The 13,038-nt window shown below is 33.2% G+C and overlaps 1 protein-coding gene across 1 annotated transcript; it reads right to left on the bottom strand.

Annotated features, from left to right (window-relative positions):
- Positions 1 to 5,946: 5,946 nt before the first annotated feature.
- ifitm1 (interferon induced transmembrane protein 1) lies at positions 5,947 to 6,703 on the bottom strand. Its single transcript, XM_052093523.1, has 2 exons — positions 6,395 to 6,703; positions 5,947 to 6,320 (listed from the first exon to the last, which is right to left on the bottom strand). The coding sequence occupies exons 1-2, from the start codon at positions 6,566 to 6,568 to the stop codon at positions 6,144 to 6,146; spliced, it is 351 nt and encodes a 116-aa protein (XP_051949483.1). The 5' UTR covers positions 6,569 to 6,703; the 3' UTR covers positions 5,947 to 6,143.
- Between the last annotated feature and the right edge of the window lie 6,335 nt (positions 6,704 to 13,038).

Genomic DNA, 13,038 nt, shown 5'->3' with positions numbered 1-13,038 from the left:
GGACTGAGAGCTGAGCGGCGTCTCTACTGACAACTACCGGTACAGAAGAGCGCGGCAAAACGTCAAATAATCACTTGGAATAATATTTAAATACTCGGAAAAACTTTAAACTAATTGTAGCAACAACATTGTGTAAATTACAATATGATAACATTATTAGTATTGTTATTATAATTAATAATAAGAATAATAATTACATTAATTACAAAAAAATACATAATAAAACTTTAAGTGTATTGTGAATATCGTGCGATACTATTTTCTTTTCATCTGAAGTCTCATTACATGTCTTTAACCAGCAGATGTCCTTGCTGTATTTCGCGTATGTCTAACAGACTGAAGAATGTGGAGGGACAAATTACTCATAATTAAATAATTAAATAGGCCATGAAATACATAGTGAATTATTTAAATGCATCATTAAATAAATTATTTAATATTTAAATAATTAAACAAATCATTAAGTATATAGTGAATTAATTACATGTGAAATTAAATAATTAAATAGTATATATATATATATATATATATATATATATATATATATATATATATATATATATATATATATATATATATATATATATATACAATTAAAGACTGAATGATTAAATAAATTATTATATGTCCATTGTGTTTCATTTTAGCTATATCTTGCATTTAATTTTAGGGTTGATTTTACATGTATGCCTTGATACCACCATCTTCCATCACATGCTAGCTAGTGTTTATTCTTTGGACTGCTGACATTCTGAGCCAATGACAAAAATCTTGAGTGCTAATTACACCCACTATCTTTGATTGGCATTTCAGTAATAAAAAGATCCCAAAGCAAGCTCTTAAATGAAGATAGCAGATAGCTATTGTTAAATGAAACTGATTCAAAGCTAGTGCTGAAATGAAATACATGGGAGATTTTATGTACCGATTTATTTATGTATTTAATTAATTCAATATGTATTTCATTTTTATATAATATTTAATGATTTATTTAATTGTGCATTTAATTCACAATGTATTTAATGTTGTATTTAAATATTTAAATGTTTATTTAATTTTGAGTAATTTGGCCCTCAATAGAAAATGTTTCTCCTATCTCTTGCAATCCTACAACTTGATTGCACACAAAACAAAAAAGAAAAGGAACACCCACTTGCTAAAATTAAGTACTTTTATATGGTAAATTCATGTAAAGTGGACCACTTCTGACAAATAATCTAGAGCTGAATTAAAATGTTTATGAACACGAGGCTCAATTTCCAAACTTTTTTCACATTGCAGCTAAATAAAAAAAAAACAACAACAACACACATTTGCAAATTGCTGTTCTTTATTTGTCAAATGCAAATTTTCCAATCAAGTTAAAAATGACATTATTTCCTAGACACAGTTCAATATTTTGGGTAAAATCTGCCTACATAATGTAGTTGACTCTCGCCGTAATGTATCTGGTTTTATTGTGTTCACTTTTTTATTGTTGTTACCCATTGCAATATTAGTTTGGAGGGTAGAATCCACAAACATTATTTGAAACAAACATACAAAACCACTGCAAGTGAAAAACAAGCATTTGTGGAATTGGATTGTCTACACAAACTTCGCATATAACAGAGTTTTTTTTTATTTGCAATGGCATAAAGCTATGTTTAATAGCTTGCATTCTTATGTAGCAAGGAAACACAGTGAAATGACTCATCACACATTTCAATTCGGCATATAAATGAGCATCACAAATTGTGTACAGAAAGTAAACTTGCTGTAATAATCCATCCATCCATCCATCCATCCATCATCAACCGCTTATCCTGTGTACAGGGTCACGGGGGGCCAGCTAACATTGGGCAAAAGGCGGGGGACACCCTGGACAGGTCGCCAGTCCATCGCAGGGCCACACATAGACAGACATACACTCACCTCCACATCCACACCTAGGGCAATTTTTTTGGAGTCACCAATTAACCTAGCCTGCATGTCTTTTGGATGGTGGGAGGAAGCCAGAGTACCCGGAGAGAACCCACGCAGACACGGGGAGAACATGTAAACTCCACACAGTTGCCAGGGCAACCAGGGTTTGAACCCACGACCTTCTTGCTGTGAGGCGACAGTGCTAACCGCTGCACCACCATGCTGCCCTGCTGTAATAATAATATTATTAAATATTAATATAAATATTAATAATATTAAAAAAGCTCAAGGCCACTTTACACTCCATATACATTTAACATGACTATACATTAATATGCATTTCAACAGATGTTTCAATCTACAACCTTAGGGGGAAATAAAACGTCAATCAGTAATAGACAGATAATGAGAAAAAATTAGTTTTAAGCTGAGATTTAAAGATAGAAAAAGATAATTGCACAAGGAAGATGGATCTATGTTGGGACCTTTAAGGACTTGTGTAACAGTGGCAATTTTAAGATCATTTGGAACAATGGCAGATGCAAGAGATGTGTTCATCATATGCAAAATAGGTGCTGAAATGACTGACTCACAATGTTTAAAAAGGGAGGTTGGGGCAGGGTCCAACTGACAGGATGATGAGTTGGAATATAAAATGAAATCATTGGCTGATGATGGGCTAGTGGGTGTGAAGGAGGAAAAAGTGTGGATAGGGTGTTCAGACAGACATTCGTGCAGAGGATCTTCAGAAATGGAAACAATTTTATCTTGAAAGATAAAATTCTTGCAGAAATTAGTCATAAAGTTAATCAGAGCTGTGTGAGCCCTAAGCCGGCGGGTGAATTAGCTTGTTTGAATTAGCTAGCAAAGAGGGCTCTAGGACTACAATTTAATTTTTGGATGATAGAGGAAAAGTACATTGAATGTGCTGTGTTCAGTACTGCTCTATGCTTCAACTGATGTTCCGTAAGAGATAATGAATGAACAGTGAGGCCTGTTTTTCCACAGTCTCGTTCAAGACGACAGTTTATTCAAAACTGTTTACAATTCAAGTGTACAAAGCGTTTCTGTGGAAATCTGCGGAGCTTTTTGAGGTTACAGATTGCAGTTCTAGTTATGACTCATCTTCTGTATACTGCCTGCTTTATACTAACCTTTGTTTTAGACTGTGTGTATGTGGTGTGAGTGTGTGTGGGTGTGTGTGTGTGGGGGGGGGGCCTCCTTTTATATGGCTAACCCTATGCGTTGCATACATTTTATTTATGGTTTTGCGCCTCTGCACAATATAAAGCCTTTTCTAAAAGTTCTGAACTGCAGATGACTTAGTCAGCCATATGTTCTTGCATCACAGAACTCATTGACACATACACAAAGAGCTTTATTTTAAGGAGCCAGCACCAGGGTCAGAACACGCTAATGCTTCAAACCCAAGTAAGAGGAACTAGAAAGCGGAACTTACACATTGACCAAAATCATGTATTGGAACATCCAGCAAACAGAACTGGAATATATTTCATCATATTTTATTTCTGTAACCACATTTCATCATGTTGAGATGATTCCGACTAACTATATCCAATCAGAATTAAGTAAACAAGTATCAGGAGAGATCATGTAAAACAGGTGATATAAACTGTGTTCGTACTTTTCTCCGGTGTTCCACAGCTGCGTCTGATGGGACCCGGCCGCATATAACGAGCAAAGCAGAAACTGGAGTCCGGTTTGAATTATTATGCTGCAGCATAAGTCTTAGATACATATAGGTTTAGTGTTACAGGGAATAGAGACAGAATAAGATATTCTCGGATTGAGAGAGTATTTTCTGTGGGCAGGACGCTGCCAGTCTCTCTGCAGATGCTGCATGTAATAACTGAAGGAAAGGTATCAGTGGCTGGAAACAAGGAACCAGCAGGTATTTAGGTCATTTAGGGAGTTAGGTTTTCTTGGGTCAGTATTTAGAATTTCCATGGCAATACCACACCATAGTAAACAAAAGTAGCAACTGGTGCTTCAGAGGATGTGTTTGTGTCTGTCTTTCTTTCAGTTGTAATAATAATGTAATAATATAATGAGACATGTGAATGTTTCTAAATAGTTTATAAATTAACCTAAAAAAGATGTCAAATGTCATTTGAAGTTATGAATTTGTCTATATGCAAATGCTTACTCTGTATAAACACAAATTCATTGGGCAAACTCAAAAAGGGCCCTTCAAAAAGTCAACACAGCTTGTGTACTAATTTCAAGTCTTCTAAGGCTATACGTAACAGTAACTTTAGGTGAGGAACCACCACATTCACTGGAAATAATTGAAAAAGCTTTGATATCGGGAATAAGTGCAGGATCAGGAAATTCCATGGTATATTTGCAGGAAGATCACAAACAGATCAGCACAAAGTAGAACACTATCTGTACATTGCACATTGCTGACAATATTTACATTACCTTATTTGGTTGTTAGGGTGTTGTTAGTAAGATGAGAATGCAAAAATAAATGCACTTTTGCATTCGTCCTACAAGGCATTTGAAAGTAATGATGCATTGCAAATGCCTCCTTCACTTTATACTGTATGTCTGTCCTGTTCTAAGATTATTGATGAACCTCTCAATTGTTTTTGAAGCCTCTGCCACCAAGTTCAGAAGGAGAGGCACAATGTATCAATTCCTTTACATATTGCCTCAGTCCTTCAGTTGTACAAGCAGTTTTTTTTAACAGACTTTAATTGTCAATTACAGGAGCTTGTCAAAAATACAAAAATTGCGGTATGTACACTGAATTGGAAACCAGACTACAAAGAGTCTAGTAAAAATACATTATTTATTAATATTTAAATTGCATGGTGGAAAAAAATGTAGTGCAAGTGAATTAAAAACCAGACCAACAGGAGTAGACATGCTTTTTTGTCTATTTTTGTAGTCTGTTTTCCAGTTCCGTGTGCAGATGGCAATTTGGTTTTTTTTTGGCTCCATGCACCTGAAGTGATATTAGTAGGACTAATATGTGAGAAGTAATATAAGTTTGAGGTCAACAATACTCTCTACTTCACAATTAAAAGAGCTTCAGATTTGAAATATTATACAAAAACTTTAGCACTTGGAATATGAAAAGATGGGATGTCAAGCCACGTATATCGTCGTGTAATGTTTTAATATAATCGTAATGTAATGTAATTGTAATGTAATTGTAATAAGGCCTATTTTTAAATGTACTTTTTGCCATAAAATCTAGTAAATTAAAAAATATATATTTAATTTTCGATTTATTTATTTAAGATTAATTAAACTCAAACCATGATTAGGGGTTGCCAGGGTATTGTATTTATCTTTTAAAATCCTTGTTCTGCAAAGTGTCCTGCTAGGGTGCTTGGTTTTGTTGCATCAGATAAATGTCACAAAGTTGATCTGTCATTTTATAATCTGTTAACCAGAATATAACCAGCTTGAACAGCTAAAAATGAACAAATCCATGTATTCAATCAATAATTATTTTTTTTAAATTGTGTAATTTGCACTATTTACAAGTATTTACAATGATTTGTTGAACAAGTGTTTTTTTTTTGTAAATGGTCTGTAAATGAGTGCATGTTAATAATAGAGACTAATGGCTTCATCTCATCTGTGCTATACGTGATTAGAATTAAATGTTTATTTTTTGTTGTTGGTTTTGATCAACAACTGACCGTAGAGGACAAAAAGGGTTTTTAAAAGAGACATTATTCAATGACAAATGGGTCGCGTGGAGCATGTCTTTGGACACACTGATTACACTGAACAACTTTTGCTCTCAACACACAGTGAATAGATCTCTAATAGAAAGATAGTGTTACCTTTGAGATATTAAAAATTTTTGGTTTTATCTTAACCACTCAATCCTGCTTCATGATAAAAGCCTCATATAGTCATTAGAGCTGCGAGCCATGATTCAAAACACATAAGCCAAAAACATCAAGGAATCTGCATGCCAAATCCAAAAATTTAAATAGATGAATGAAAAATACACAAGGCTTGAGATCTGAGGTCAATGGTCACTGATTTATTCATTAGTTACAAAAATGACATGGTGTACAATCAAAAAAGTGCCCCAAAATGTAATATTTCACAAAAGAGAAATCCAAAGCAATGTTACAGTCAAACAGACTTTCTCCAGTGATTCAGGTAAAAATGATCAATGAAATGTTTAAACTGATGCAAATCTAATGTTATAGTGATGTGAATATCATAAAAAAAATTCTAAAAATTCATTTTGATTCATTTTTGAGATCTGGTTTAGTTAACTTAAAGATGAGGATGAGGATGATGATGGAGACGAATACGACGAAGCCAATAATGCAGAAGGAAGCGATGTTTAGGCGGCGAGCTCTGGTTCCATAGGACCTTGCTGCCACAAAGTCTCCACGAAAAGTGCTGTCTCTGGCCTAACATACATAAAATATATTATAAATTACTTGGAAAGAACCAGGAAAATTATGTCTTTAAATATGTTGCTCACCTTCACCGAGTTGTACATGGCCACAGCCCCAAGGCAGCAAGGGTTACCGTAGTGGAGACTTAGCGTGGACAAAACGATATCATCTTTGAAATGGTGGTCAGGTATGGTGACAAACACTGGTTGCTTAGTGAAGACTCTGTTGTCCTGCACTGACATTCCTGTGCATGTCTCCATTGCTGTGTTAAGTCAATGCTGAGAGTTTGTTGACAGTCTGACAGTGATGGCTGTAAGTGTTCAGTTCTGTTTTATAGGTTCTGACTGGTGTGTGTGGTTAGCTAACAGGGTTGGGAGGGTTACTTTTGAAAGGTATTCCACTACAGATTACAGAACACATGCTGTAAAATGTCATTTTTAATGTATTCTGTTAGATTACTCAAGGTCAGTAACGTATTCTAAATATTTTGGATTTCTTCAACAGCACTGGTTCATTTTTTTTTTTCATTTGTTTTGACCATAAAAACTCTGCCAGTACTGTAAGCAGGGCTGGAAAGCGTACTGAAAAATCATACTCAAGTAAAATGTTTTCTCAAAAGATTTTGTGTGAGTAAAAGTAGCTGTCCTAAAAACTACTCAAGTAAGAGTAATAGAGTAGCTAATTTAAAAGTACTCATGAGTAGTGAGTATTTGTTTGTTTGTTTGTTTGTATACTTTATTGTCCTTTTTCAGGAAATTTGTCTTGGACTCAAAGCTGCATTAATACACAACATACATACAACAAATGGACTCAAGGCTGCATAATATATACATATAACAAATGCACACACAAACTATAGATCTACATTACTGCATCTTGCTATTTAACATAGGAATTGATACAGGAATAAAGGATTTTTTATGACGGTTAGTCTTACACAGTGGGACTCTATACCGTCTCCCTGATGGCAGCAACTCATACATTGGAAATAAAACATGGCTGGTATCACCTACTATTGTCTGTGCATTTTTTAAAACCAACGATTCATAAATTGATTGAAGTGATGAGTATTCCCTTATACCCATAACCTTCATTGCAATTCTCACAAGACGTGCAAGCTGTGATTTTAATTGAACCGAAAGATTGCCATACCAAGTTTGCATGCCATAATTTAAAAGGCTACCTAAAACTGCATAATAAAATAATTGCATTATTCTCTGATTTACACCAAACAGCCGACGTTTTCTTAAAAAATACAAGCGTTGTTGGAATTTGGAGGCAACGTAAAGTATTGAGTACCAAGTTGCAAAACCTATGCCCCATTATAATGAACACTGTATGCCAACTTTTAAAATACATCTCTTATCTATGATAAACACAACATCTGATTCCAGAAAATAAAAGGGAGACATGATAACAGAGATTAAATTATGAAACGGTTATTTTGAATACACTGATCACCATTTTAAATCGTATGACATTAAAATCTGTTTATTTATAGGGTTTAAATTTCCCTTAATGCAGACAGAGCGTTATTGTTGTGCATAAAACATGTTCAATCAATGCAAGGAAAACAAAAAAATGCAAAATAAGCTGGATTACTTGGCACGTCATGTCCTGCACAATAAAGCAGGCATGGAAAAAGTAGTTTGGTACAGGGGCTACATCATGCTTAAAAATGAATAATTCACCCAAAAATGAAAATTCTCTCATCATTTACTCACCCTCATGCCATCCTGGATGTGTATGACTTTCTTCTGCAGAACACAAAGTAAGATTTTTAGAAGAATATTGCAGCTCTTTTGGTCATACATTGAAAGTGAATTGGTGCTAAAATATTGAAGCTCCACAAATCCCATAAATCAGCATAAAAATAGTCTAATTCATGTGCCACCAGTGGTTTAATCCATGTCTTCAGAAGCGATATGATAGATGTGGTGAGAAACAGATCAATATTTAATTCCTTTTTACTATTAATTCTCCTCCCTGCTCAGTCAATCTCCACTTTAAATTTCATATTTTTCTTCTTTTGTTTTTGGTGATTCACATTCTTCAAGCATATCTCCATCTACTGGGCAGAGTTTCTAGCAAAAAATTACTTAAATATTGATCTGTTTCTCGCTCACCCACACCTGTCATATCAATTCTGAAGTCATGGATTAAACAACTGGAGAATGTATTATTACTGTATATATTATGTTTATGCTGCTTTTATGTGCTTTTTGGAGTGTTAAAATTTTGGCATCCCTTAACATACATTGAATAGGCCTACAGAGCTGAAATATTCTTCTAAAAATCTTAATTTGTGCCCTGAAGAATGAAAGTCATAGACAGATGGCATGAGGATAAGTAAATGATAAGAGAATTTTCATTTTGTGTGAATTATTTCTTTAAGTAGCACACGGGGGGCCACACATCGTATTCCTTTTGAGATACATTGTTCAAAATTGATTTAGTTCTTGTATCTTTTAAGCAAATAAATAGTTGTGTTCTCATTCTAATGCATGATGCACAATTTTCTGAAGTTTGTAACTGGTGGAATATTCTGAAGTATTGCTCTGCAGATGTTGATACTTTTCTTTCTTTATAAAGGCTAATCATAATTATAAATAAATGTATCATCTCTACTTTCCTTGTAATTTATTATACCAATTAACACAATCTACATCAGGGGTCAGTATTATTAAAAAATTAACAATATTTGAAAAAATACTATTGTTAAAAATGTCACTGTTTTATTCTATTACATTAATACTTTTAATGCTACTAACATTATTCAGCCAAAAGTAGTGTGCGGTTTTCTCGATTCCTTGTTAATGTTGTTTGATTAATATCCTTTATATGACATAGCCTACTAGACAGTGCTCAATTCAGTTATGTACCCACTTCAAGTTCGACATTTTAATGCAAATACACTTTTTATCCCACTGTATAAATTTCTTTTTAGACTTAAACTACTGTGTTTACATTAAATCCTCACCAAGACGGGCAATGGCAGATTATAATGTGTATTTGATCATTTAGGCGCAAATTAGCGCTCAAACATTAGCCTGTAAATCAAATGTTGCACTGCGACAGATAGGCCCTATCAGGAAATAAAAAGTAAATCTTTAATATTTTATCTAGATCAACCAACCAGTGGTGCTCTTGCAATAGTGATTGATGCAATGAACACCCCTGTTCAGGGCCGGCCCGTGGCATTGGCGGAATAGGCAAATACTATGGATACTAAAGGCGTTTATTCATCCTTTTTTACAATACAACTATATACTACAGATTGTATATATATATCCATCCATATCCGATATGATGTATCATACCTACCAAGCGATCATCGCACTGAAAGACATCCATTACACTGTTTGATATCGATCGACGGATGGCCGAATTCACAGATAAATTATCATTCATGTCAAAAAGACCGAAGCCCTCTGGTGCCCAGGGAAGAAAAAAAGAAGAGAAGAGGAAGAAAAACGGGATAAAGATAGAGGTAATGAATGTGATGTATCTGTTTATCTATGTTGCATTATGCACAAGTTAGCAGTTAGTTCGACGATCGATGCTAGTAACGTTTGCTAATTTGAAATAGCTTATCATGACAGTTAGTTGAACTTGTGCACTATTTTATGGTATTTTTATTTGAATTGGCTAAATTAGTAGGACATTGCTACCATCTAACTGTTACTGGAAAACAAACACTTTCAAAATTAATTTTCATGTTGTTAGATAAAATGAAATCAGGACAGGGAAGTAGCAAACACAGATGGTGGGAAAATAGTGCATTAAAAGTACAGTTACAGCACATAAAATATACTCAAATAAAAGTAAAATTATACCATTTTTAAACTACTTAAAAAAAAGTACAATTCTTGGGGAAAAGTATTTAATTACAGTAATGTGAGTATTTGTAATGTGTTACTTTACACCCCTGACTGTAAGACAAAACATGTTAAAAATATATTCTCTGAAAAACCTAAATATCTTATGCAGTGTTGTTTCTAAAACACGATAAATCAAATTGGTCTTGTTTTAAGGATTTTTAGATATTTTTACAGGATAACAACACAAAAATTATTATCAAGAATACGATTTTTGCCCTGATATCAAAGGTCTTACTAGAAAAAAGAAATTATGATCCAACGTTTATTTTCTTGAAAAACAAATATGATCGTGTCTGGTAAAATGTGCATGTAAAATGGCTAGAAATAGCATTTAAGCTTAGTGTAAAGCTGAAAATTTAAACAAGGTTTATTTCTATTTCTTCTGCTCCAAATTTACTTCAAATTTACTTCTCTGTCTGCTCTTATGAATGTAGCACATCATAAGAAAGTGTTTCACCGCTGATCAAATGCACTTTGGATCGCATCATTTATCTGAAAGGACTAAATATTAAATCTGAAAGGACTAAATATTAAATGAAACAAATGACAATAAAATGCAAAGTAATCTCTTCAGTAATCAAAATACTTTTTGAATGTAACTATTCTAAATACTAATGATTTAAACTGCAACTGTAGTGGAATATAGTTACTTATATTTTATATTTTAAAGAAATAATCCCGTCACATGTATTCCGTTACTCTCCAACCCTACATATTACAAATGTGACAATGTAAGTTTCCAGAAAATAGGTTTCCTGAAATAATGTGTTGTTTTTTTTTCTAATAATAATTTGAGGTTGCAATGTGGGTTTGAAAATTGCCAGATGTTAGGAGAGGAGTTAAGAAACACAAAATGTTTTCTACATAGAACCATACCAAAATGTTTTAAGCAAAAATGCTTTTAATTATCTCTGTTCTCACATTGAAACACAGTGTCAACACAAAATAACATTAAAATATTAAAAAGACAAAACATTAAAATACAAACACAGTATGCTTGAAAGTCACAATGGATCTTTAAAGTGGAAAATGTTTGATGCACATTAGGTAAATAAAAAATAATATTTTATATTAATAAATTAAAGAAATTCTCCCACTAACAGACACACATAGAAGATCTGTATTTACAGACTGAGTCTACCTTACTGTATCTGTAATTTATTAAAATACAGTAAATGTATTACAAAGCTCATATTGAAAATGTTTGTATTATTATTATTATTTAGTATTATTAGATGTGGAAGTGATGATAGGAAAGTGGAGGGCACAGGGCAGTAGATGGTCTCGATACAGTATGACCCAGGCTGGATCACTCAACAGGTCTTTAGTATATGTCGTAAGCAAGAGATTTTTTTTAGATGTGGCTGATTAAAAAATTACTTGTTTTTCAGAATGTTTTACATTTGTTATTCGAGGGTACACTTCACTTCAGTCTCAACAACACTAAACTATAAACAGCCTTTATGGAAAGTAAAATAATAATGAATACATTTTTATTTTTAAATGACAAAATAATCAGAAGAATCAAGCTATCTGTAATTCTTCTACTCTAGCAGTTATGCAGTTTTTGTGCCTGTTCTTTTTAAGTCTGATAAATCATTTCACCATCAGCTGGGCCCACATTTACCACATGCTTTTTAAGGCAGAATTAGTGGAAAGGGGAAAATTTGTTCTTTGATATATGAGTTTTGTCTCCTCACATACCTTTTCTCTGAGAATGCATAAAAATGACATTAACTGCTACATTACAGAGAATAATTTTTAAATCAGAGATGCTAATATGGCAGATTCTTTGATATACTGATATCAGTAAAACAGAATCACATGAGAATTTCTTGTTCCTTATAAGGTGCTTTCTGGAAATTGGGGGTTGTGGAAAAGTTTGACGCTTTACTGTTGCAAATATAAATTGCAACATACATGTATGCTTATACTATTATTTATAATATGTTTCAGTTCTCATATTTTAAGGGGCCTTCAGAAACCCTCCAACCTTCTGATTAATCTAAGGACAGAGTGGGTTTGGCAACTCATGTGGGAACATTACAGTGTTGTGCAAATTATTTAAAAATAGTAATCCACAACAAATGACTAATTATTTCAATATAAATTATAATCAGATTACTTTACTAATTACTTAATTGAAAAAGTAATTACATTACTAATTACACTTTTCTGCTCAACAAATTCAAAATAATGTCTTTATTTCTTTCTTGTTCATTGTTACACACAAGGCATACACTCACCACCTCATAATTTGATTATTGTAACTAATTACTTTGTAAGTCTCTATCCAAGGATTTTTTGAAAAACAGTTTTAGCCCATCAAAATAAAGCTGATGGAAAAGCACATTATAGCTAAAATGTCACAAATGTTGACGTAATTTTTTTCCATTTAACTCAAGCGCATAAACTCTATGTTGATACATCAACTGTCATGAAAAACTGTTTTGGAAATACTTTTTTGTTGATAAAATTGTCATTAACGCAAAAATGTAGTGTCACATGACAGAGTTTGCCCCAATCATTAACCTGCATTAATCATGACAACAGTATTGAAAGCCAATTTATTGTAGTGATTATGGATTGATCTTTACTGCATATAGAGCCGATCTGCAAATGTGACACTTCCAGGACTGCCAACACAAATATCTCGTGCACATTGAACAAATGAATGGCCACTGTTTGCGATTAATTTAATTGCAGTACCCATCCATTTATTTATTAAAGTTGCTTTTCCACACCATTCAAAAAAATAGACGCCAGTCATTGAATTAGCCCACAAAACATAAACATGTAATTTCTGTGCACAAAGATGTTTAAATTAAAAATAAATGCACAATACTATT

This window comes from Xyrauchen texanus, chromosome 3, assembly GCF_025860055.1.
Source record: "Xyrauchen texanus isolate HMW12.3.18 chromosome 3, RBS_HiC_50CHRs, whole genome shotgun sequence".
NCBI classification, from domain to species: Eukaryota; Metazoa; Chordata; class Actinopteri; order Cypriniformes; family Catostomidae; genus Xyrauchen; species Xyrauchen texanus.
Note: the sequence above shows the minus strand (reverse complement) of the source record. Positions and strands in the feature narration are given on the sequence as shown.

What these genes read in the sequence shown, in the direction of transcription:
- ifitm1 (XM_052093523.1), bottom strand. Translation starts at nt 6,568, where the DNA reads ATGGAGACATGCACAGGAATGTCAGTGCAGGACAACAGAGTCTTCACT. An exon ending in CCATGTACAACTCGGTGAAG is followed by an intron (nt 6,321 to 6,394) that starts GTGAGCAACATA and finishes TATGTATGTTAG; the next exon opens with GCCAGAGACAGCACTTTTCG.